Source organism: Phragmites australis, chromosome 16 (assembly GCF_958298935.1).
Source record: "Phragmites australis chromosome 16, lpPhrAust1.1, whole genome shotgun sequence".
Classification (NCBI taxonomy): Eukaryota; Viridiplantae; Streptophyta; class Magnoliopsida; order Poales; family Poaceae; genus Phragmites; species Phragmites australis.
The window spans coordinates 5,922,577-5,948,502 of NC_084936.1; the positions used below are offsets into that span (position 1 = coordinate 5,922,577).

The 25,926-nt window shown below is 42.3% G+C and overlaps 3 protein-coding genes and 1 long non-coding RNA gene across 5 annotated transcripts; 1 reads left to right on the forward strand and 3 right to left on the reverse strand.

Moving 5' to 3' along the window:
* The first annotated feature begins 255 nt into the window (after positions 1-255).
* On the forward strand, positions 256-1,918 carry LOC133895008 (protein FAR1-RELATED SEQUENCE 5-like). The gene is made up of 4 exons (XM_062335227.1): positions 256-404; positions 595-740; positions 820-1,396; positions 1,488-1,918. The coding sequence occupies exons 2-4, from the start codon at positions 612-614 to the stop codon at positions 1,916-1,918; spliced, it is 1,137 nt and encodes a 378-aa protein (XP_062191211.1). The 5' UTR covers positions 256-404; positions 595-611.
* Positions 1,919-2,879: 961 nt separating this feature from the next.
* LOC133895009 (uncharacterized) lies at positions 2,880-4,963 on the reverse strand. The gene is made up of 6 exons (XM_062335228.1): positions 4,214-4,963; positions 3,973-4,125; positions 3,566-3,878; positions 3,319-3,450; positions 2,999-3,246; positions 2,880-2,957 (listed from the first exon to the last, which is right to left on the reverse strand). The coding sequence occupies exons 1-6, from the start codon at positions 4,775-4,777 to the stop codon at positions 2,880-2,882; spliced, it is 1,488 nt and encodes a 495-aa protein (XP_062191212.1). The 5' UTR covers positions 4,778-4,963.
* A 261-nt stretch (positions 4,964-5,224) lies between these two features.
* LOC133896513 (uncharacterized) lies at positions 5,225-7,359 on the reverse strand. 2 transcript variants are annotated; one of them, XR_009905772.1, is made up of 4 exons: positions 7,025-7,359; positions 6,734-6,853; positions 6,528-6,647; positions 5,225-5,432 (listed from the first exon to the last, which is right to left on the reverse strand). It is a non-coding gene; the product is annotated as an uncharacterized LOC133896513 (long non-coding RNA). The 2 variants fall into 2 exon arrangements; XR_009905771.1 differs by having other exon boundaries at positions 6,734-7,359.
* Positions 7,360-22,320: 14,961 nt separating this feature from the next.
* On the reverse strand, positions 22,321-23,859 carry LOC133895010 (GDSL esterase/lipase At5g03600-like). Its single transcript, XM_062335229.1, has 5 exons — positions 23,814-23,859; positions 23,460-23,705; positions 23,030-23,310; positions 22,676-22,952; positions 22,321-22,562 (listed from the first exon to the last, which is right to left on the reverse strand). Exons 1-5 carry the CDS (start codon positions 23,857-23,859, stop codon positions 22,321-22,323), a joined length of 1,092 nt encoding a protein of 363 aa, XP_062191213.1.
* Positions 23,860-25,926: the final 2,067 nt, after the last annotated feature.

Consider the following 25,926-nt stretch of genomic DNA (forward strand, 5'->3'; position numbering starts at 1 on the left):
ATATATATATAGCAGGTATAATTTGCAGCTAGCTACAACTTTTGTATTTTGTATCCAGTCGGGCCACGTCAACAACTAATTATTGCGTGTGTTGCGGAGATCCGGCAGCCCATGATTTGAGGTTATCTGGTTCCGTAGAAATTATTCGGCTTTCCGGATGCGTTCCATCGCCGTGGCCTCGTGGCGGCGGTTGATCAAAGCGGCGTGAAGAGGATCGCTCAGGCGCCGTGAGGTGGACCGCATAGCCGGCGACGGACGAACGACAAATCTAAGCGCAGCCGGCGTCGGACGAAGGACGGATTACCAACGTTCCAGAGATCGGGTTCTGCAACGGAAGTTGCAGGCGACGGACGAACGCTGCGCAGGAACAAACAGGCAAGAAAAATACGACGATTTGATCTGGGGTATGCAAACTAGTATACCTTTTTGAGATTACATTTGGGAAGAGCATATATGTTTGGTAGCATCAATTTTCCTGTGTCCTATGGTATTCGTTTAGAAATATCAAAAAAATTAGTTCAATGAAGCATTCAATAGTAGATGCGGTGTGTAGAAACATGAATACTTTATTACGACTATTCATATGTCTTGCAGATACGAATCCGAAAAACATGGATAACACACCGGTAGGACATGAATTGTCTAATGAGCTGCTGCATGGACAGACAATCGGTACACCTCCCCAAGCAATATCTCCTGCAGCCATGATTACACCTGATCCTGATCAATTGTATTATCATGTAAGTATGTCGATCAAGTGGTCAATTATTTATGTACAGTACATGTGTATGCGTCGAATTAATGTAATGTTATTGACAGGACCCCTCGCTTGCAATTGCAATAGTGCCAAACGAAGAGCAACGTTTCGAGAGCCGTGAAGAAGCTTATGAGTTCTACTGCTACTACGCTAGACAGGCCGGGTTTGATGTTCGCATAACAAAAACTAAGAAAATGGTTGGTGAGTTTTCGTGCAACAGGCAAGGTAAATGCAATTTCTACAAACCAGGTGAGGAAAGGAAAAAAGAGAAAACCTCAAAGAGGATAGGATGCAAGGCGTTTGTAAAGGCCTTTAGAGAGATGAAGTCTCAAAATCCTTATTTTTACTATGAGGTTCAATTGGATGAAGATCGTGTGATAAAGAATATCTTTTGGAGTCATGCAAGCCAACGTGCAGAATACATGGATTTTGGAGACGTGGTAACTTTTGACACCACGTATCGGACTAATATCTACTGCATGCCGCTTGCAATGTTTGTTGGCTCGAATCACCAACTACAAAATGTTATTTTCGGACAAGCACTATTGCAGAACGAGAAAACTGACACCTTCGAGTGGTTGTTCAAGGCGTTCAAGGATTGCATGTCAGCTGGTCCAGAGCTAAAATGCATCCTTACCGGTGAGTTGTTGTGCATATTACAATTTACCAAATACTGCAATAAATTTGTGCTTCATATGATTGTAGTAACGAAGAATTATTTCATGTACAGATCAGGATAGCTCTATGGCAGCAGCTATACCAAAGGTTTTTCCGAAGACTGTGCACCGGCTATGCCGTTGGCACATGCTAAAAAAATACAAGGAGGAGTTACGGAAATTGTACAAGGCCCATTCTGAATTGAAAGATAAGCTTCATACTGTGATTAACCATCCACTAACACCTTCAGAGTTTGAGGCTGCCTGGATTGAGGTGATTGATGAGCATGGCATACGTGAGAATGTAGCGATTGAGGGACTATGGAATCAGAGGACGTTGTGGGTGCCAGCTTATTTCACAAATCACTATTGTGGACGGATGACATCGACACAGAGAAGCGAAAGTGTCAATAACATGGTGAAAAGCAGTGGATTTGCGAGCCATATGACGAGTGTAAATAAATTTGCACTGGTTTTTTATTGCTCATTAGCGAACTTTGTCTAGCGTTATATACAAACAGCATGTTGAATAAAATTGTCCTGAGTCGTTGGCATATCTGGATGATTCACTTTGATGAAATTATCTATCTGTATCCCATGAGTCTTGCAGCAACAAAAAACTTGTGCTAGATGAAATGTACAGGGACTGTGCACCGGACTGTAAGCCGAACACTTTTGATCAATGAGCAGCTTTCAAAATCGTGTGTTCACCATGATCGAGTGATTACACAAATGCAATTTCATGGATACCTCTGAGAAATAACAAGCATTGCAATGATTCCAGACTAATATGGGAATAATTATAGATTCGCTTTGTAGTACTGCAGAGTTGTGACTACAGGGGCATAGGGAAGATATACATAATTCTGCTGCACCATGCTTCGTGTGAGTACACAAATGCACTAGATCGGTTAGCATTTCAGGCTATATTTAAGTAGTGAAGATATACATAAATATTGTAAGAAGGAAATATTGCAAACTAACAACTGAAATGGAGGAAAGTTGAATAAACAAAATCACAAGGAGGGAAGCATCAACTGTTTCCTGATAAGTACAGGTTATCCTCATTACAAGTTCTGTGAAGCCCAAGTGCAGCAGAATGAACGTGCACTGATAAATTAGTTTGTACAGTTCAGATCATGAGACGCACTATGATGAAAAAAATTGTAGCAGCTCACATTTTCTTCTATTACACAATAAAGCTTAACTAGTGGCCATACAGAATAAGGAGTTTTATAAAATTGACAGTAGGAAAAATTGTAGAAAAATGCCCAGCAACAAGAAAGGTGAAATATTTGTCATTCTGCTGTGTTAGCCATTATATGCGCTCTAGTAATCCATCCAATGGTTGCAGGAAAATCCAATGCACTTAAAGTGAATAACCAAAGTGGAACCATGGTCATCCTAGACCCAGCACAAAAGATTACCACCCAACCCATAAGATATTTTGGCGTCGGTAAGCACATTTAAACCTTCAGCTGCCTTGATCCCATCATCATAGATGACTCATGAAGCCTAAGTGCCTCTAATTCAGCTGGCAACTTCTGTTGATTCATTGGATGAAACAACATATAAAAGAGCACACCTCATCACCGTTCTTTGAGAGCTGACCATGATCGTGGTTAGTGGCTACCGACGCAGCATGTTGCATCTTTTCTGCTTGACTGAGTTCTCTTATGACCGCATCAATATCAGGTGCAAAACTAAAGCAATCTGGAGCCATTCGACGAGGGGTTCCATCGTGGGCAGTTTGTAAGGGAAGATGTGACTGCAACTCCTCCGGGAAGGCAGAAGCGTCACCTTGGTGACTGTGTAATTTCTGTGGTTCGTCACCTTGCACGTAAAGGGAAGATCAATGTCTTGTAACGGAAATGTAAAAATGAAAAAGATGATCATGTGACCTACTGATCTCATTTGAGGGAGCAGCAGAGTGCGGCTGATCTGTTTGCATAGCAGAGGATTCGCAACAACGATTATGATGTGAGGCCACATTTGACATAGTTATGTCAATGGAGGGAGTGGTCGGGTGCTGGTTATCTGTTCGCACAGAAGGAGAATCATAATAGCAAAATATAAGAATCCTCAATATAACTACTAAACAGTTTCTTGCCAAAGGCATTACGGGTAGGACTGAACACACAAGAATTGTTACCTTCCATTCTCTTTTCAACAACTTCTGATTGCAATATACTCCGGATGGTACTGATGAATTCACTGTGTGCCTCCACTAACATTTTAGAACCCTTTTGGACCGACTCGATGGCCTGGCGTGCTTTGGCATCGAATACTTTCATTCCTTCAAATGCATTATTCCTTGATGAGGTGCTGGCTATCTGATATACCAGTCCACCAAGCTCTCCTATGATGGAGGGGAATGTATTTGACGAGGTAGAACGTGCTTCTTCAGGTGATTCATTAGAATCCAGTTCAAAGAAATGGTAGCACGTACTTGCAATGTTCTTTAGCTGCAAAGCAATCCATCAAAGTACATGAGAAACAGTTAAATTTTAAGTTGTATTGTAAGAAACACATTAACTGGAACAGTATTATCCATTTTACCGGTAGTTTCCCGTAAGTCTCCTTCCCGGCCTTGTCCTTCCTCTTGTCCTCAATAATTATATTTTGCATAGTACAATTATCAAAGAACCTAGCCCGGGGAAGAAGTTTGTGTTGAATACTACAATTGCAACGCAGGTTGTCCAAATAGAATATCTAATTTTAAAGGAAAAACACAATTAGTTAATTAAATTGTTGGTTCAATAAAGAACAAAATCTTATATGGGAGTGACTCGATACTCACTTGCAATAGAAGTGCACAGCCAGGAATAGTTTTGTGCTTCTCACTGCGCCATATTAACGCAACTTGACGCAGATCATCAATAACCGCCTTGCACCAGTTAATATCTCGGAAAACATACATGTGCTTTGTCATGAAGGCATCACGTGCCCTTATGTTGTTGCCAAAGCCTGGGAACAACAACTTGTTGAAAGCAACCAAAAAAAAAATCCTTACGGCCAGGTCATCATCAAGGACAAGTTTTCTGATAAGGTCCAGCAGATGCTTGCGTGTCACATCACGGTTTGGTTCAACAAGGACAGTTTTTTTGAACTCAGCCAAAGCGCGTTCATTTTCCTCCTCCGTTGAGCTAGGTGGATCTTTATCTCCATATGGTATACCAAGAACCTTGTTGACGACAATTTGATTAATTTGCAGGCCATTCTCATGTCCAATATCAATAACCATTGAATCTGGATTCAAGTTATCCATCAAAAATACTAGAAGGGCACTAGTCTCCAACCGATCTGCAGAAATTTGCAAGAGTCCCCCAAAACCCATCTCAGAAATCTTGCGACGTTGAGACATTGTGAGGTGCTCGGTAAATTGGTTGAAGATGGCTAGCTCACATCGAACAGCAGGGTGGCGTGGAATATTAACACTGTGGCGGGGAGGCTGTGGATATGCAAACAAACAGGATGCATGATTAAGTGTTGCGACAAACCATGAGGATGTGAAATAAATGTTATATTAGTGCGGGCATCTTGTAAACATTATACACCAGATTATTTATTGGACAATGCAGCAATATGTAGGTAAAGCGTTTAGAATACCACAAAAATATAAGTCATATTTAAGTTTAAAGACAACAGCTTTTATGGTCACACACCTTGGAAGAAGCAGCAGCATCAGCAACAAGTTTTTTTTGAAGCTTGTCAGCACTAGTACTACAAGCTTGGTGCTTCTTTGCAGGAACGAAATCATCATCATCGCTGTCCATAGGGGCTGAAGACGTGGCAGAAACATGACCCCTTTTATTCGGAACATCTACAGGCACGGAAGTACCTGTACCAGATTTGCGTGGCGCTGGTCTACAATCCATATGTGGCTGTTCATTGCCTTGGACAGGCACCGTTGTAGGTGCAACACCTGTGATTGAGGTCACGTCGAATCGCCATGCCTCTTGAGTGGTCTCTACCGAGAAAGACTTGACCCTCCCTTTCAACTGTCGGGGAGAACCCATCTGGTAAAAAGGAAACAAAAATTATCTTAGTAAATGTGAATCCAAAGTTTTGCTTCAATATTAGTGACATCTATGATTTGTCCATGCAACTAAATAGCGAAGGTAAGAAAAACTTAGAAAACAACAAAAAATGGATACAAGTACAAGGACAAGATTCCTAGCATACAAAAAGCAACAGACGTCTTCTCTTTCCTTCCAAATTTCTCCAAACATATAATCACAGAGAAACATGCACCTAAATTTCAATGAACTTTTCTGTCTACAGAAAATAGCAAACCCTCTATGAATGCAATAATGGCCTTCTTATGAATCACATAGCATATTTAGACATTATTAAGACATATTCTTTGATTCATATTTTTATGAGCAATTCCAAAACGAATTGGGAAGCAATAAGTTGTATTGAAGAAGGACCGAATGGCAAGTGACGACAAAAACAATGGTATCCCAGGCCAAATTCCTCACATTTCAACAGATAGGGTTACTTTTTTGGTATAAAGATGTTAAGAAATTATATGATCATTTCAGAAGTATTACTTCAAGGATCCCAGGCAATGGGACAGCTATTCTCCTAAGGAAGCTATCTCAGGGGACATTTGCCAATATTATTTTCCTTTGCAAAAAATAACAAATGTCTCAGTGGCTCAAAATCTGTCTGTCATATTTTTATGAGCAATTCCAAAAGGAATTTGGAAGCAATACGTTGTATTGAAGAAGGGCCGAATAGCAAGTGACGACACAAACAATGGTATGGACAGCAAAGGACATACAGAGAGATGGTAACCACTGAAATTGCACATATGAAGTAATGAGATCATCAAAGGAATATGAAACAATTCGACAACAATTGCTGACAAAGAAAAAACAGAGATGTGAAGACTAAAGAAAAAAACTAATATTACTTTCAAAATGAGGATTACAAGAATGGTTAGCTGAACAATATTTTAAACATCATAACAGGGGAAGACATCTTTCCACCTCTTCTGAAATGTGAACTACAAGCATGAACAATATTTTAAACATCCTAACAGGGGAAGACATCTTTCCACTTCTTCTGAAATGTGAACTACAAGCATGAATTGCAGAGATGAAGACCTGAGGGGGGTGTCACTCGAAGCTGTTGTGGCTGAGAATAAAATTCAAGAAATAAACCGGCAGCTCCTGGAACTAGACAAGCCCACACAGCATCTCCTTCCCATTTCCTAGCTTCATCTCCTGCACACAATTGTTTATCAAAGACACAAAAATGAAATCAGCTCCTCAACACCAATTTTCAGAAAATGAATTGCAGAGATCAAGACCTGAGGGAGGTGTCACTCGCAGCTGTTGTGGATGAGAATAAATTTCCAGAAATAAACCGGCAGCTCCTGGAACTACACAAGCCCACACAACATCTTATTCCCCTTTCCTACCTTCATCTCCTGCACACAATTGTTTTTCAAAGACACGAAAATGAAATCAGCATCTCAAACACCGATTTTCAGAACAGATCAAACTACAAAATCAGAGAAGCAAGCAGAACTAACAAAATTTGCGAAATCAGAGAAACATCTAGCAAGCAGAAATAACAAAATTTGCGAAATCAGAGAAACCTTCTCTCAGGAACCGGATCTCTGCCACCGAAGATGGGGACTTGGGCTCTCAGATCCGATAAATCCAGGGGGATGGGGTCTTGCGACTTCGACCCTTCATGCTCCGAGAAAAAATAAGCGAGGCATCCTTCTATCCGGCAAAGAAATCGGAAATGGGCATGTATGCAGTCAGATGCGGCGAGAAGAGGAAAGGAAACACGAACTCAAGAACACAACCGCCGAAGACTCCCGAATCCGATATTCCAGGGTGGGGATAGAAGGCAGGAGAGAAAATTTGGGAAAGTATCTGGAAGAATCACGAGAAATCAGCAGCCAACATTTCAAGCCGGTTGGGAAGAATGAGCAGGTCTGAGAGATGGTTGAAGGAGCCGGACTGACGAGGGGGGGGGGGAATAAAGGTCTGGCCGGCTATAGAATATATTATTATATAGCTGGATATATATAAATACATTTATATATATATATATATATATATATATATATATATATAGGACACCTATTCTATACTCTTAGGAGTATGTACTCCCATATGCAATATACCACCTAAACAAACACTTTATACTCTTTTATCATTTTTAGTATACTCTAATACTAATTCTAAGATACTCCAATATGAGTTGTATGAAAAAAAATTCAATGTTAGCCTTTCATTTTTGCTATATACTCTTTTTTATACATAAAAGAAGTATATACGCAAATTAAGATAAAAATCATGGGATTTCATAAAAATTTTCGCGGGATTTGTATTGTAGTATCTTATAATTACTAATGAAGTATATTTAAAGTGATAAAGAAGTATAACACATGTGTAAAAGTGGTATATGAGAGGTGAAAGTACATACACCCAGGAGTACATACTAGTTTTCCTATATATATATATATATATATAGTCTCCAGACTCTTTTTCAAGTATGATTATATCATTCTTAAGTTTAAAAATAGATTTTCTTGTTTAAAGATATCCTATAACCTATGGCAATTTCTATACATTCAGAGGCTCCTTTACCCGATAAAATTATATGCTCTGAGAATAAGAAAACTCTATAAATTCGTATACGTATAAGACAATCGTATGGGAGTTATATACTACTCACGGTCAAAGTCCAACTGTCGAGCGCAATCGCCATCGAGCGTCGACTCCAGCACGCGAACTGCTCGGAACGTCGACCGAGCTACGACTCCGTCCGCAAGCGCCCGCGATCATTGGGCTGACCTCTACCGTGGCACGACTCCAGTCCGCAAGGGCCCTTCCGCGTATGAGCGTTGTCCATGGCCTAAGAAGTCGATCGTCAACTGTCAAACACCCGCGCGGTCACTTCCAAACTCAAATGTTGGCTGCTTTCGGCTGGGCTTGGGCAGCAGTTGGTCATCAGAAGTAACCTGGGCCTAGCGCGAGCCCGGCCCAAAGCATTACTTTTACTTTTTGCATGGTCGGACACCACAGGCCTGGCCCGTCTGTGGCCCATATTTTGCTAGCCCAAATTTTAGGTCCGAAATTAACCGGGCTTTTTTCGGTCCGGCCCATGCATGATTGTAAATCATCGCTCCTGTCGCCATGGCTTTTCTGAGTTTCTCCCTTTCTACCTCTCGAGCTCTCTTGTGAGGGTTGGAACAAGTGTTGATTAGGGCCTAAACTTTTTGGTTAGGCATGATTACGCTCAAGGAAGGAGGGTTTTTGTTGAGTGGAGAAAGGCAGTCACGGTGTTCCTATGACACAGATGATTACCTGGTGCTTACATGCTTTGTTGCATTTTTTTTTGTTTAACCCTGCTAATAAATATATGGTTACTTACCTGGCTTATTCAACGCTTGCTTTGAATTTCAACACTTGCTTTCCCACCAAAATTTCCAGGAAGTCTACACGTTGGAGATTATTTAAAGTATAGCTAGCTCCGGGTTCTTCGTGCGCTCCACTAGCGTTATGTCCCTAGGATCGAAATCTAGCGGTTCACGTGTGACGCGCAACTGGTACGTTTGCAGGGGCTTTGTACATAATAATTTTTTGCACATAAAAATTGGTCGGACAGCACAGGCTGATCCCCAGATCAACGAGCCTGTACGCCCTTTTTGGCGAGGCGCACCTTGGCAGGAACCGTGCCTGCGCTCTACTACGAAGGCCTCGTGTTCGCGCGCGTGAACGGCTTACCATTCAGCGATCGAGACGCTCCTCGACAATAACCGCATCGAGAAATTGAGCAAAAATTATGTCAACATCTGCTTTCGGATAAAACATTGTTTATGTCAAAGCTATTATCTTTCTCCTCATCCCCCACTGACCTACAGAAACAACACACGATGTAAGTCCTGCTGTCTTTAAAACATTGCAGGTTAGCATGATGTCGATATGATGCATAATCAACATGTTAATTCACCATGTACTCACCATGCCTGTGGAGGCAGTAGAAGGGGCTGCCTTTGAAGATTCACAAGCGTGGCCGAGCTTAGCCGACACCATCAGTGTCGAGGCGGACGGGCTTTGGGATGGGTTGTCCATGACAGCGTTGACCTCTTCCCATGAGATTGTTCCTTATGCTAGACTTGGATGCTGCTCTATTTACTGTATTTTTTGCATTTTATAATAAAAGGATTGTTATTTTATTAAGTTAATGAAAATATCACGACCTCTTTGTGACAACATGAATTCGGCCGATCATTATTAAAAAAAACAAAACAAAAAGACAGACTCCGTCTATCACAAAGGCAACAAAAGCCCTAGGAAAAAAACCTTTAACAATAAAAACATGTTCATTTTAAACACTTAATCTATTGCTAAACCTCCATCCGAACTTTACAAAGATATACATCGATGTGATCTCCAACTGATGATATCCTGACCTCATAGTTTCCTAGTCCTCCTTCCTTTGAAGTAATACCTAGGAACAAATCCAGTATATTGCTCTGTAAATAACCTGCATAGGAGAGGATGTATTGACCTTGTCAAAAAGCGTGTCATTCCGGCTAAGCCAGATTGCCCAACAGATAACTACGGCTCCCACCAAAATTTATTTTCTTACCATCATACTAAAATTATTTAGTCATGAAACAAACATGTGAGATACGCTAGTCGAGAGTAGTATGACGTAGGTGATGTGAGCTATCCTCCAAATAAATTTGGCCATATTACAATAGAATAAAAGATGTTGAATAGTCTCATTTGAACTAAAAAACAACACTTTTCATTCCCTGCAAATTTCTTCTTATTAAATTGTCTTTTGTTAGTATTATATCTTTGTGTAAGTACCACAATTTTTTTATCTTTAAAGGAACTTTCAGACTCCATAGGTATCGGTTATTGTCTATTGTGTTGCTATCTAGCACCGCTCTGTACCTAGATTGTACTGAGAGCTGACCACTTTGATGTAAAACCCATCTAAAAAGATCCGACTCGCTCCTCATTTAGATCAACCTCCGCAATCTTAGCTAAAAGATCTTGCCATGTCTCAAGCTTATCCCCACCAAAATTCTATGAAAAGATATATTAGGAGGATCATAACTTAGAACTTTCATTACAATATCATGTTTCTTATGTGCAATATTATACAAAGTTGAGTACTGCTCTTGCAAAGTGGTTGTTCCTAACCACCTATTTTTCCGAAATCTTATTTGAGTACCATTACCTAATCGAAAATTCCCAAAGCTCAGGAATAGATCCTTGACACTCATTAATCCTGACCAGAATTGTGAGTCACCAGATTTTTTATCCAATTGAGCAATAGTTTCGTTACCAAATGTTTTTTTCTAATTAATTGTTGCCATATCCCATCCTCATTAATTAGTTTAAAGAGCAATAGTTCTGAACTACATCAGTTGACTAGCTGCTTTGTTTGCTCCAGAGGAGCTAATAAGGTTTTCACCGAACACCTTGTGTTCAGGAAAAACACAGCACCTGTGCTTCAAACTAACACACTACAAGCTGTGCAATTTTCAATAACAATATACTTGATGCAATTTAGCTCACCACAACATCAATCCCATCATCTCCACATCAACACAAGGAACACATGTATGTGCTGCATATCTCTGTTTTACGTGCACAAATCAGTAATTCAGAACAAGCGAATGAACTTGTCTGTTTCAACATGCATTAGTGCGGCCATGTTCTACGCTATTGCCGGTAGCGTACACTCGGCTTCACCATGAAATGCAGAGCTCAATGGTACGCAATCGGAGCGCCAAAATTAAGGAAAAATTAAACATTTTCGCAGTAATCAGAACCAAAATTAATTGGATTTCACGAACCGTCGGCGGGCGGCGCTGCGTCGGGCGTTGGGCGGCGATGGCGCGCTGCGTCAGGCGGCGCTGCGTCGAGCCGTGGAAAGTCGAGCGTCATGTGGTGCGCTCCAGGCGACGCGACGTCGAGGGCTCCAGGCGGTGCGGTGTGCCAGCGTCGAGGGCTGGAGGCGACGGCGGCTAAGCCGTGAGGATGCGCTGGTGCATTGCAGTCCGCGCAAAGAAAATCACCTTGGGCTCAGCTGGGGCTTTCCATATCCTTGACAGGCTAAAAGGTTTCTGGGCGCCAACGAACCAGTGGCATGTTCAATCTTCCTGTGAAATTGCATATGCCACTGTGGCGATACACAAAGGGATTAAGGAAATGGAAGCGCATTTGATACTATTATACCCGTAGTAGGGGTGGCCGCGCCGGCGGCGAGCCCCGTCACGACTAGAGAAGCAGAAGCCAGCCCCAGGACTTGAATGCTCCGGCGACCTCGTCCTGGCCGACCGCTGCGACCAGACCACCGTCCCTGTCCTCATCACGATTGACATGTGTAGATTTGTCAGGTCTTTTTGGTAATGCTTATATTGAAAGCACATGTAGCTCTGCTGGATTCCCAGCTTACAAGTCGTGGCGTTCCAATAAGAAGTCGATCGTGAACTGTCAACACCCGCGCGGTCACTTTCATACACAAATGTTGGGCGCCCAAAATTTTGCTGGCCTGCTGACCTTCTATGTCGGGCTCCTACGTCGTGGAGGGTTACCTGGTGCTTACATACCTTGTTGCATTTTTTCTGTTTAACCCTGCTAATAAATATTTGGTTACTAGCCTGGCTTATTCAACACTTGCTTTCCCACCAAAGATTTCAAGGAAGTCTTCGTCGCATATCGGCTTTTACTAGTGTTTTACTCAAGTATAGCTATGGCATTCTCAGTTCACCTGTATATTCAACAAATAAATGCAAGTTCCATCTATCAATGCGAATGAGCGGTCTGCTCGACGGTAACAGCTCCAGGTGTGAGCGTTACCGGCAGGGGTTCAAGCCCCTGCTCGCGCGGCCAAGCGCATGCTCAGTGGTGGACGTTGTGGCAGCGCCTCACGTGCCCGCAGTCGGGTTTTAGGTGATGCAGGTGCCATTTGTAGGGTAGCGTGTGTGCGCGTGCGTTTGTACTTAAAAAAAAGTTCCATCTATCAATATATATGGTCTTCGACCATCAATAATGATATTTTCTTAGAATTTGGATACTTGATCGCTCTCATGCAAAACTGTGCATGAAACTTTTATCTCTCACAGCTCCTAAGTGATAAAAGAAAGAAGAACTCGTCTTTAGACCCGACCCTGGGGCAGGGCAGCAGGAGCGATCGCTCTGCCCCCCACCCCCCGAAAGCCATGGCCTCAAGCCCATGTACGCATACTAAGCCCAACTCTGTAATTTTGGAAGTTTAGACCATTAGTCCACATCATTAATTTGGATTATAGGAGCCTAAGTCACATTAATTCATGTTCCTTCCTCTTATTCCACCGGTAGTGTCGCATCGGAGCATAGCTCTTCTTCTCACGGAGCAAGGTTTCTCATGGTCTCCAAGGTAGATCTTTGCCCACATCAAAAACAAAAAAGGACTGCTCTTCTCTGTCACGACAAAGGATCAACCTGCCTCTAATTCCACCAATTTGCAACAAATTTGCTTCAAAACTCCGCATACAAGCATTTTATGCATGATATGTTTTTCTTGATTTTTCCTTCTTTGCTTCACTGTTAAATACCATTGCAAAGTAACATGGGTACTAGAAATTAGACATCAAAACCTTTATTATAACTTTAAATTTGATTTCTTTTGGCTAAAGACCTCGATTAGTTGACAGAGGGTTCATAGAAAGATATTAGGGTATTCTACATGGTCACGATGATTTGTAACATTTTCTTTTAGTTGATTCGACTCTAGAATAGTTTTTTATTTTCTAAAGGTCATATGCTTAAAGAATTATATGTAGTTTTTTTGTGCTCATGATACACGCAACGTTAACTTTGTGGTAAAAATAAAATATGTGTTAATATATGGTATCAAGTTATGTCTCACCCCAACGTCTCCGAAAGGTTAGAACCGGCCCTCCTCGTCTTCTTTCTTTTTTGATTACCTTCCTCCTAGCCACTATCCTATCAGCTTCCCTTAAACCCATCCTTTGTAAGTAGTGAAGTTAGAGGTTTGCTGATCAATCCATAATTACTGAACAATTTTCTATAATATCTACATGAAGGAAAACAGGTCAGAAATGAAGACGCACTGTTCAATCCCACAACAAAAACTATCGATGAGGTCAAAGAGTATTTAGATTGTCGGTATATTTGTGAGCAGGATGCGTGTTGGCGCATTTTTGGCTATGATATACATGCGCATGTTCCACCTGTAGAGAGACTGCCTGTCCATTTACCTAACGAGAACTATGTCACCTATAGAGAAACAGACAACTTGTCTAACATTATTGGAAACGACCGATTTAAGCAAACCATGCTGACTGAGTGGTTCATTGCTAATCAGAGATACCCACAAGGCCATACCATGACTTACTGTGAATTCCCCGCTAAATTTACATGGGATGACACAGATAGAATGTGGCGTGAAAGGCTCCATGGTTATAAGATAGGCCAACTATACTTTGTGCACCCAAGTGCTGGTGAATGTTATTTCCTACGAATGTTGCTAATGATTGTGAGAGGAGAAAAGAGCTACGAAGATCTGAGGACCTACAACAAAATAGTTTATAGAACTTTCAAGGAAGCGTGTGCTGCCCGTGGTCTTCTAGGCGACGATTCTGAATGGCTTGCTGCTTTTAACGAGGCTTCTACATGGGGTTACTCCAGCCAGCTTAGACAGCTTTTTGTCACTATGCTTCTATTTTGTGATATCAAAGATGAATATTCTTTTTTTGAAAACATATGGGTCTACTTGGGAGACGATATCCAGCGTCGTATGAGCCAAGTTGTGCGTAATCAGAATTTCGTTCTTCCTTTAAATGAATTAAAAGACATGGTGCCTGATGAGATCTCTCTATTATTTAGTAGACGTGGTTCAAATATAGAAGATTTCAACCTTCCTGCTAAAACCGACCACAATTCAGCGTTTTGTTCAAACAGATTGATAGATGATGAAATGTCTTACAATCTGCCTGAACTGGAGATAGAAGCTACATCATTGTATAACCGTTTAAACCCTGAAAAACTACGGGCTTTCACAGAGATTGTTACATGTGTCTCTAATGACAAACCTGGGTTTTTCTTTGTTTCTGGTTTTGGTGGCACTGGTAAAACTTTTCTATGGAATGCAATTGTTACATCTTTAAGAGCACAAGCAAGGATAGTCCTCACTGTTGCATCCTCTGGTGTAGCTGCTCTTCTTTTACCAGGTGGTCGAACTGCACATTCCTGTTTTAAAATCCCACTTAGTATTGACTCTACTACAGTTTGAGATATCAAACGAGGCACCATGCTAGCTGATTTAATTACTAAGACATCGTTAGTAATCTGGGATGAAGCTCTTATGACACATAGAAAATGTTTTGAGACATCATATCTGTTGACACCCCTGACGCAACCAACATTGTCTTCAGTGGTAAAGTTGTCGTGCTCAGTGGTGATTTAAGACAGATCCTTCCTCTCATAGAAGGTGGCACTAGAGCTGAAATAGTAAATGCTTCGATTACTAATTCTCCATTATGGCACCATGTAAAAGTACTCACACTTCAGACTAATATGAGATTATTCTCTCCTGATCTTAGTCATGATGCTCAGTCTGAGATCGCTCAGTTTAGCAAATGGGTGCATGACCTTGGTGAGGGAAAACTACGTACTGATACACACGGTGCTGATACTGAACCAGTCTGGATAGATATACCACCTGATTTATTTATCCATACTGATCATGATCGAATTGCTTCGATTGTTTCTTCTGTCTACCCAAATTTCAAATCAAACTTTGCTGATCCATCGTATTTATGTAGACGTGCTGTATTAACCCCAACAAATGAAATTGCAGATGAAGTAAATTTGTTTGTGTTAATGCTCGTACCAGGCGATGAAAAGGAATACTTAAGTTGTGATACAATCTGTAAATCGACAGACACATTCGGAGATGCAGATTTACTATATCCTGTCGAGTTCCTCAACTCGCTTAAACTAGCTAATTTCCCACAGCATCGTCTTGTTCTTAAAAAAAAATGTACCTATTATGTTATTACGTAATCTTAGCCAAACAGAAGGGTTGTGCAATGGAACACGACTCATAATTACAAACCTTGGTGACTTAGTGATTGAAGCGGTTATTATCACAGGGACAAATACATGCCAGACTGTTTATATTCCTAGGATAGTGCTGTCATCACAAAAAAAAACAAAATGCCATTTACATTGCAGCGCCGTCAGTTCCCTATTAAAGTGTGTTATGCTATGACTATAAATAAGAGCCAAGGCCAATCGCTAGATAATGTTGGTGCCTACCTAAAGAGCCCCGTATTTACGCATGGCCAACTATATGTAGCCGTCTCTCGAGTGACGTCAAGAAAAGGCCTTACAATTCTAATTGAAAATGAAGATGGTTCCTGTGGCTCCAAAACTAAGAACATAGTCTACACATCTTTGCAGTAGTTTCCTTCCCTTTATTATACGCTGTATGTACTTCCAGTATGTCCATAATCCTTTTTACCCCTTCATCTACCCCTTCATCTATGATGCATATACATTTACCTTTCGCTTTTCAATATTGTACCCCTCCATTAACCTAGGTCCCTACATGTATACTCTCTTTTTGCGTAATTCAGATTTTTCATATTGACAAATTCTTCAATTCTGTACCTATTGGCTATTTTCCCACACTCTTCTCCAGAAAGGGGGCAAAAAAAAACTCTTTATTATCCTGTTTCTATTTTTCCATCTCCTTGGTTCTCTTGATTCCCTATGGCAGCGCATGGTGCTGATCATCCTATGCTACCTATTTAGTTTTACCTTTGTATATCCAAGAACATATGTCAACCTCTATGCTCAAAGATATACACCCCCGGAGTAGACACTGGGTTGTCTGTACCCGAGTCTCAAGCATGTGGGAATATCGTGGAGGATCTGATGATGGTGATGTACGACATATTGACCTTGTGCTCTTGGATGCTGAGGTAGTACACACTTAACCTGCTTTGTTATTACAGATGTATACTCCGTTTACCATTCGTTGCTCCCTATTTGCTATTCTAATTATGTATCTTTCACCTGTTTTAGGGGACTACTATGTATGCTGAAATTGCCTCGGACAATATCAAAGACAAGAAAGCTTTGCTCGCTGAAGGGAAGGTATACACCCTAAAGGGATTCAGGGTGCTCAAATCAAAACCCTCTTACAAACCCGTTGACTCACAATTTATGATCGAAATTACCTGTCATACCTTGATTGAAGAGAACAGTGGCCACCAATCTACCATTCCACTATACACCTATAGTCTAACGCGATTCTCTGATTTGCCTACGCTTGTTGGGGAGACCAGGCACTTTATTGGTACATACCTATTTCAGTATCTATTTATCACTTGCTTCCTACACCGCTAATTACCCAACATTCCGCTGCTATTCTCCTCAATCCTTCCTTTTATCTTGCAGATGTTATTGGTTTAATCACTGAGGTTGCTGATACAACCACAGTCCAGCTAGCTAATCAAAGCAGACCCACAACCCAAAGGGCTATCACATTGAGAGACAACAGGTAAACTATAATCTGCATTCGTTTCTCCATCACAGCTATCTTCTCCTACTGTTCAAACCAAATTTTTAATAGTCCTCTAAAGTTCTTCAGTTCTGATTTATCCCGTTTGATTTTAGCAACTATGAGATTAAACTGTATCTTTGGGGACAGAGAGCTTATGAATTTAATGCTGATGAAATATACACAATTGACCAAAAAGAACCAGTTGTGGCTATCTTTATTGGAGTTCTTATGAAATCTTACAGAGGTCTACCCCTTAACAACTTTCCATTGTTCTGTCTTCATATCCCATTATCATACCCTTTTTTACAAAAAACTTAATACCATGTATGTGATTTCCCATTATAGGCGAACATTTGCTAAGTGGTAATACAACTTGCCGGTGGTACATAAATCCTAATGTCCCTGAAGCTCACACTGTCCTAGCAAAGTATTGTTTACCTACCATACTCATACCTCTTTTATTTCATACTATTCCATATTCTGCTATTTATTCTTTTATGCAACTACGTTCTCCTCAATTAATTACTTCATTCCTCCTCTACACACCAATAGCCTCCACGGTAGTTTCCAGCCTGTGCAATGTGCCGCAATAGATCAGCAGCTTGCTATTCCCCAGCTGCCAGCTACTGAACCAGAACAGAAAACCTTGGAAGAGATGTTTAGTATCAGTCCATACGACTTCCCAGTTAAGTATACTACCAGTTTTACCTTCAATTGATCATTCAGTGCCTTATCCAACATGTACTACAACACGATTCATTACCATATCTTTTATTGCAGCCTCAAGGCTTCCGGTGCACCATTACTATTTCCCGGATCGATCCATCTATATCCTAGTTTTTTGCATCATGCAATCGTTGCAGCAAAACTGCGCTTCCTGACGGGACTGGATACAAATGTCCACATTGCAACTGCACAGGGTCTAAATTCAAGTAATGCTTCCTTACTATACAGATGTACACCTTCTACCAATTTTGCATACCATATTTGAATAATATAGTGTACACATGCATTCACTCATACCATATCTTTACTACAGATATAAGATATGCTTAATAGGAACTGATGGCACAGATGAAGCAGAATTTGTCCTCTTTGGTGACATGGGCCGTTGCCTTGTTCATAAAGACGTGAAGGTATTACTCAGATCTTGTCGCTCCATTGACACAATTCCAAGCGAAATAGCCTCGCTGGTTTCGCAAAAATACCAGTTCACAGTGAACGTCACCAGGAAATGTTTCGAGAAACCCCAGCGATCATACGAAGTGAAACACATTAATTGTGCATACGGTCGGCAAACTACCGTTCCAACAATCAGGAGGTCCACCAGTTTATCCCTTCATGACAAACAAAAATCAGTTTTAGCAATTGGATGCTCATCTGATTTTTCAGAATCACACAAAAATCTGCAGGATGAGATTTCTGAATTATCTGAGGTACTTAAATCCCTAAATCCTTAATCTTTTCTATTCACCTGGTTACCTCCTATTTTTGTATCTTATCATGTGCCTTCTACTAATATTTGCTTTGCTTTCTCTAGCACAACATCAAGCATACTCCACCACCAGCAACCTCCCCAAATGTTGCCACCCTGAAAAACAAGCAACCTCCTCCGTAAGTACATTAAGCATATTCTACTCTTTGGAATACCTACTCGCTTACTCTACACTTTACCATCGTTCTGTTTTTCCATGTCCCAAGATCTACTGATCACCCTATTGATGCCAAAGAAAACAGAGATGTACGTAGGCGTTTACCCTTGCATACAGATACAAGTGGTCAGGTTAATTATACTTCACTCAGTTCCTTCATTCCCTTGACATCTACGTCTAAATATCTTTTGTTTTCAGCAAATGTGTACAGACCCAGCCACTACCAGCCTAATTATACTTATGATAGTTTACTTACTGGCTATCCAAATATCTAAATGTCATTATTTCCCTTTCAAAATAACCTGCGTTTTACTGTAGGATACATCCAAACACATTCTCCCTGATGCTGATAGTCTGGAAACCCATTTACACCCTACCACTAGGTCAGTTCTCTCCAAAACTCTCAATAATTACTACCCTCACAGTTTATATTATAAACTATTTAAACCTGTTATTTTACATCTTGACCATTCAGTCCTTACTTTCTTTATCTTAAGATCCACACTTCGTTCCCATGCTGCTGCTCATTCTGATGTTCCCCACGGTGATCCCTCAACTTAACAGAGGTTCCCAAGCTTCCTCAAAGAAATAGCTACCTCTAGGTCCTCTTGCTTTCAACACCTTCACTGCTGCTATTAATCCTACCTTTACTACTTCTATTACTTCTACTCTTCTAATACCTGCTCTTCTTTCTTACTGATTCTTTGTTATTATTCCAGATTGACAAACCCTGCCTCTGGATTTTTTTGTACCAATATGGATAGCTCAAGACTTCACAACACAGGAATCTACCTTGGTTCCTTCCTGGTTGTGGCAGAAAACTTAATAGCCTACACTTTTATTTTGATGTGAATATGACTCTAGCCTCAAACCTGCTGCCGATGAACCTCTGTACATATAATCGTCGTAGACATTACCCCTCCACTATAGCACCTCCTGCCTGTGTGATGCATCTCGTCCTCTAAGCACACTCACCCCCTTTTCAACAATAACAGTTGTAAATACCTGGTCAACCTACTATAAGTGCTTTTGCTGTACGTTCTTAGATTACTGCAATACGTTTCATTTTATTACCTTCAACCAAGAAGATTAGCCAGTCATGCCACTTACTTTTTATCATAGTGCTAAGACAACCATGATACTGATAGAATACCGCCTTCACCTTTCAGCCAAATCCCACATTGGATTTCCAACTGCTACTTCTCAGATTTTTCCCTACCACTATAGTATACACTTCTTTCTTTAATTATACACTCTTTTTTGCACGGCATACTCCCGTATTTGTCTGTTACTTCTAACGTTCTTTACCACTGCTTACTAACACATAAGTTCGCTCAACCAATCCCCTCTCTTCACCTCCTGTATCTTGCCATCTAAAAACATACGATCCTCCCTTTTATCGCCGAACGCCACTACATATTTAATGTGCCACTATACCAACATCTATTATCGTTAATACGATTGCTCTATTTACTGCTTTCCTACCTTCTAACGTAGCCTCTGTTCTCCTTTAGCATTCCACCATTATCCACCAGACGAAAAAACAAACACTCGGTAATAAATAGTAGGCTAACCAAGCAATATATATATACACACAAATTCAGAACATATACTTCCCACCTTTAGTAAACAGTGAGAACCCTGCACCTTCTCAGGATGTATCTTTCTTACTAGCGGTTGGTAATCAACATTATGCTTTCACATATTAAACACCTGATACAATCTCTGCGGAATTCATCTCATGCCTCCTTTGCAAAGATAAAGCAGTTTCGCCAAGCATATTCTGATCTTTATGCATATTCAATTACAAACGCTAACTCTGTTGACCCACAGAACACAGGTTAGTTTTCTTCCTTTCTATGTTTTACCTACCCCTTTACATGCCTTTCGTCAACCATTTACATTTACTGCTTTTCAGCTTACATTATATATATGATCACACACAAAAAATATACCTATATATGCAGATCTCCTTGACATGACCGTAATCACTCTCTCCCCAAAGTTTATGCTTAATCAGATGATGATTGCAGCTCAATTTCCCATGCCAAAATACACTGACAGCAGTGCGTGGTGCAAGTGGATGCGTCGCGTCCGCATACGGGCCTGGCCATGCCGTAAATCGCGATCATCTATCCCCCATGGGACCAGGTGTACCGGCTTACCGCTGTCCTAAGCCTGGCACACGGTATATGTATCTTGAACTTCGCGGTGGGCGATCATCTATATCACGGTAAAGTATATCTTGAAGGATACGGATTCTCTGATTTACTGTACACCCATTGTCACATAGACTCGAGCCTCACGTGTTAACAGACGTGCAATACTCGATTGGCGTCCTATCTTCAAGGCATCAACATACGAAACTACCGAGATGACCGGTCGTTGAAATCTTTTTGCGTTACCTATGAACGAGCTTACAGTAACTTCTGATCTATTCAAGACTAATGTATTTTGCAAGAGGTTCTGCAATTCTGAGGTAACTTCACAGCCATACGTATTATCTCTTGTCAAACATATGGAGTCAGCCATGGAAGAAGTTGGCAGATGCCTTCAAACAGCATCAGCGATCTTCCATGACCATGGTGTTTGCCCATTTGGTTCAACAAACCAAGGATGATAACTTCATCATATTATCGCCGAATCCAATTACTACCGCATACATGTAAAATCTATGTATTATTCTATGCGTGTTTAGTCCCCTAATCTGCATCCCAAACTTTATAATTCCACCGTACTGTAAATAAGCACTTTGTTGTACTTTTGAACACATCATCCTCCCTCTATGATATATCTTAGTCCACCCTACAAAATTCATGATTCGCAATACCATACTTTTACAACTAGATACCATACAATATTGCTCCAACCAGCTACCTTCTCACTACATAATCAATACCTACGTTACCATACTGATTATTACCACACTCAACCCCTCCTTTCTACTGGCACCGTTATTTGCTCGTGGCGCGCCAGTCTCCACTAATAAGAATGATTGACCATGCTGCCTGCCAATGGCGGAGCATCCATAGAGATCAACTCTGCATATGCGCTACACCCAATAAAAACTCTCTAGATCCGCTACTAGTGTTTTTGCCTGCCTTATCTGGTCTTGCCCTTTCGGCCAATCTGAATATCTCTTAATGTTGGCTTGTCTAGAAGCATGTTGCCAACCAGTATTGAATTGAGCGTATATACATTGTTTCATTTTTCCTTAATGACCAGTTGAGTGTTGAGGTCAGAGAAGTATACTGTAGAGGCTTACACCATACTTTCGCCAAAGATTCAAAAGTTGGTATTGGATGAGCGTTGGATCGGAGTACACTAGTTCCCAGAGCTAACAAGGAGACTAGCTCATACAAAGGACGTATGCAGAACGAATGAAATAAATAAATCAACGTATATTATATTAGATAACAGATGACCAGCCGAAGTAGATATAGATTATGTTCACTCATGAAATTAATATGTCTGAAAATCTAACGGCCGTTGAAGGCCAACCTCACACTCTCACATCGAGAGTGAATATCTTCCGGCAAAAAAAAAAAAAACCCCTACCCAAGCATGGAAGGATTAATCTATCCATATCAAGCAAGGTAGAACAGACTCGATCTAAAAGCCTAATTAACAAACTATACGTCTTCCATGCATGCAATGCAAATACTAGCTAGTTTTAATAACTTTAAAAGTGGTTGAGGTTTGAGATGCCGAGGAAAGCCATGATGGGCCCTTGGAGCAGCTGCATGACAGCCTTCCAGCCTGCATGCGTCGGGTGGATGTAGTCCCAGTAGAAATACTCGTCCGGGTTGCGGCACAGCCGGAACAGCGGGCGGTTGCCATCATATTGTCCGCAGTAGCCGCTTGCGTCGATGCTCTCGCAGCACGGCTGGTACATGTACTTGAACTGCTTCGACAACGTCGACCCTGCATGCACGCATGCGATTCGTCAAATATCATATAGTTAAGCCGGGAAGCCGGCCGGCCGCCCGAGATGAATATAATGCAATATGTATAATTTGTTGAAGTTTCATTCATACCTGGTTTGGGGCTGACAAGCTCGGTGAACATGGTGTTCACATCGAGCAGCATAACGTTTTTCTCTTTGCCTAGCTTATCTAGGAGAGCCGTGTTGTGTGCGTCCGAGATCATGTTGCCGCGCTTATCGCAATGGTCGTAGTTGGTGAACCTGGACATCCACGGCGTGCAGCCGAGCGGGGGTACCGAGTTCACCAGCACCTTGGGCACACCGAGCTCCTGTAGCTGCTTCACGATTCCTGCAATCTCCTCCGTCACGTCGTCGGCGAAGCGAGCGATCTGCAGATATACACGACCAAGCAGCAAAATTAATCATCGATCAGAAGCATATATACGCGTGCATGTGTACTACTCACGTAGTCATCGGTGGCCGAGTTGCTGATGCGTCCATAGTCACGGCCGGAGTAGGCAACGAGCGCGACCGACTCGTCGAGGTCCCGTTCTGTGATGACGCCGTCCGAGACGAGACTACTGAATTGGTCGATCTGCGCGCCGAGCGTCGGCACCAGGTACACGGCACCGGAGCTGGCGTTGGCGAAGTTCATGCCGGACGAGTTGATGCGGTTGCTCTTCTTCCCCCGCCGTGCCTTGTGCGCCGCGTACGGCGGAGGAGACTCGTCGTGCCCCAGAATCTTGGCTGCAAACGACCAAGCAGCGACGTCATCACGAATTAGATATATATGCACATGCATGCCAGCAAATTGACCATCTACTAATACACATATTAAGATTTATATAGTATAGTATCGTTCATGACAGCAGATCGATGGCAGCTAGCTTACGTACCGAGAAAATCAGATTGGACCATGTTGTTGGAAAAGCGACCAGTTGGACTATTGTCGTGGTCGTCGTCCGACATGCCGTAGGGGTAGTACCAAGCACGAGAACCCCGGTTCAAGCCTGGGTTCGGGACGTTGCCGTCGTCGGCAATGGAGTCTCCGAATATGAACAGCTTGTACAACCGGTCGGGGGAGCTGTCATCGTCGTGGCGCCGGGACTCCACAGGAGCGACTCGGCACTCCACATGAGCAACTGCATGCAAAACAATAATATGAGCGGGATAGATTGATATTATAACTCCACGAACAGTACGGATTATAATCTAGCTAGTGAACACGTGCAACAATATAAGAAAGATACCATTCAAGAGCAGGAAGAGCAAGCAGCCGGCGAAGAGAACCTTCATGATCGTCGAAATTGCCAACAAGCTAGCTAGATTGGTTTGAGAAGAGATCGAGCGAGGTTCCCTTGGCTTCTGCGTGCTCTCAACCGAGGTTTGTGGTCTTTATATTTATAGGGACAGCAAACGGCTTACAGATCAGCAAAATTGATGTTTCAAATCACAAGCAAGCAATTTTATTCTATCTTTTCGTTCAAAAAGACAAACAAGTTTCTATCTACAATAGAGTCCTACCAACCTACACCACCTTGTCGATCTCCTTCGGCTTAGAGCCTGTATCTCCAGTTCTCCATCCGTTGTTCTATCTCCAAACTAAATAAACATAAACTACAAACTTGCCCAGGCCTGAAGGCCGTCAAGAAGGCTTGGACGTATGGGCACACGTACAAATGACAACTCATGCATGGTGGGCAGCTAGCTCTCCGAAGGCCCATGCCGGGACCAGTGGATTGCCGGGGATGTAGCCGACACCATGTGAGAGCTTCCAACAGAAACCGAGGCCAATTTTATTTACATAGATCTCTCGCTACACCAGTCTTAACATAATGCATGTGTTCAAGGGTAATACTCCCAGATCTATCAGCCATGACTGGTGGCTCAGCTATAACCATTCTCCCAAGCGAGGTTGGAACGAGCTAGCCATGCATATATGCAGGGGCGAAGACAGCGTCGGAGAGAGGGGGTGCATGGCTCTTTACTGTTCACGAAGCTACAGTTCATCAGAGCTTATTTTCTGTTCATCAGAGCTAATTTTATTAATACTTCTGGATGGAATGGGGTGCATGTGCACCCACAGTCCATAACGTGGCTCCGCCACTGCATATATGCTTTTAAGCTGTGTTGTTCTTTGGTTTGTTATCGGCATTAACTTGGTACATGCAAAAAAAAAAAAGGGAGAGGGTGCTACTTGTATATTCCAAGCGCATGCACTAGCTACTTGTGGGTGTGAGATTACCCAACGGCACGCCGATGCATCAGCAAGTCCAGGGTGCCACCCGGGTTGCCTCCAAGCGAAGCCGAATTTCTTTTTTGGAACGAACAAGCATTGGGGAGAGACTTATCTGCTGCGGAGGTAGGCCGGCTCCACATTGCCCATGGAGAGCACGTTGGTCAGCCGCGGAGGTTTGGCAGAGGAGTGGATGGTGCGCGGAGAGAGGAAGATATACAGTAACGTGGTGAGATTGGACCGACCCCCTAGCACCTAGGCTAGGAGGCGCCTGGCTGGGCCGCTCGCCCGCGGCTGGCCCACAAGGAGCACCAGCAATGGTTTTTTATTTATATATTTTTAATTTAAAAAATTACAAAACTACTGTTGGGGATGATCTCCCGCCCCTCTCTTCAGAGGGTACCTCGAAGTCTACTGGAAAGATCGCATGTTCGCCACTGCAGTTTTGTTTCAGGGATTTCATCCGCAGGTGGCGAAGATCACGAAGCGCCATCGGTCGAAGGGTGTAGGCGCGCCCGCAACCTCGATCTCTCGTGCCGGCAAAGACGAGGGCGACCTTCGACCAAAGGGTGAAGTCCGTGCCTACGGTCCTAAGTGATCGCGGTGGGTGAAGATACAAGCCAACCTTCGCTCTGGGGCTGAAAGCCACCTGACGGGCATCCGAGTGGAGAAGGCTTTTGTATATCTTCGGAGGCAGAGATCACTGCGGAACAGTGGGCCCGTTTTTAGCCGTTCGGGGCAGGGTTGTAATTATATAATTATGCTCACTTGTACCATAATGCTCCCGGATATTCCGAGAATGTAGCAGGTAAAGGGGTAGGATTTATAAACCGCGCCTGCGGTGGCCGAGTACGGGCTATAAATAGGGCCACACTATACTCGGGAGCGACATTGGAAAACTGTTCCACCTCTGACACGTGTCGTTCCGAGGACCCTTCGATATCCCCGTATCTGAAGGTCCACCTTGTCTGGGATTTCGGTCCCAACAGTTGGCGCCTTCCGTGGGGATCGAAACCTTCGACGCCATGCCACCCAAGAAGAAATCGAAGCCAGTCGAAACAGTGGAAGCATTGGCGAAACCTTCAGCCGCAGCCGGGCCTTCGGCCGAATGACCCCCTTCGGCGATG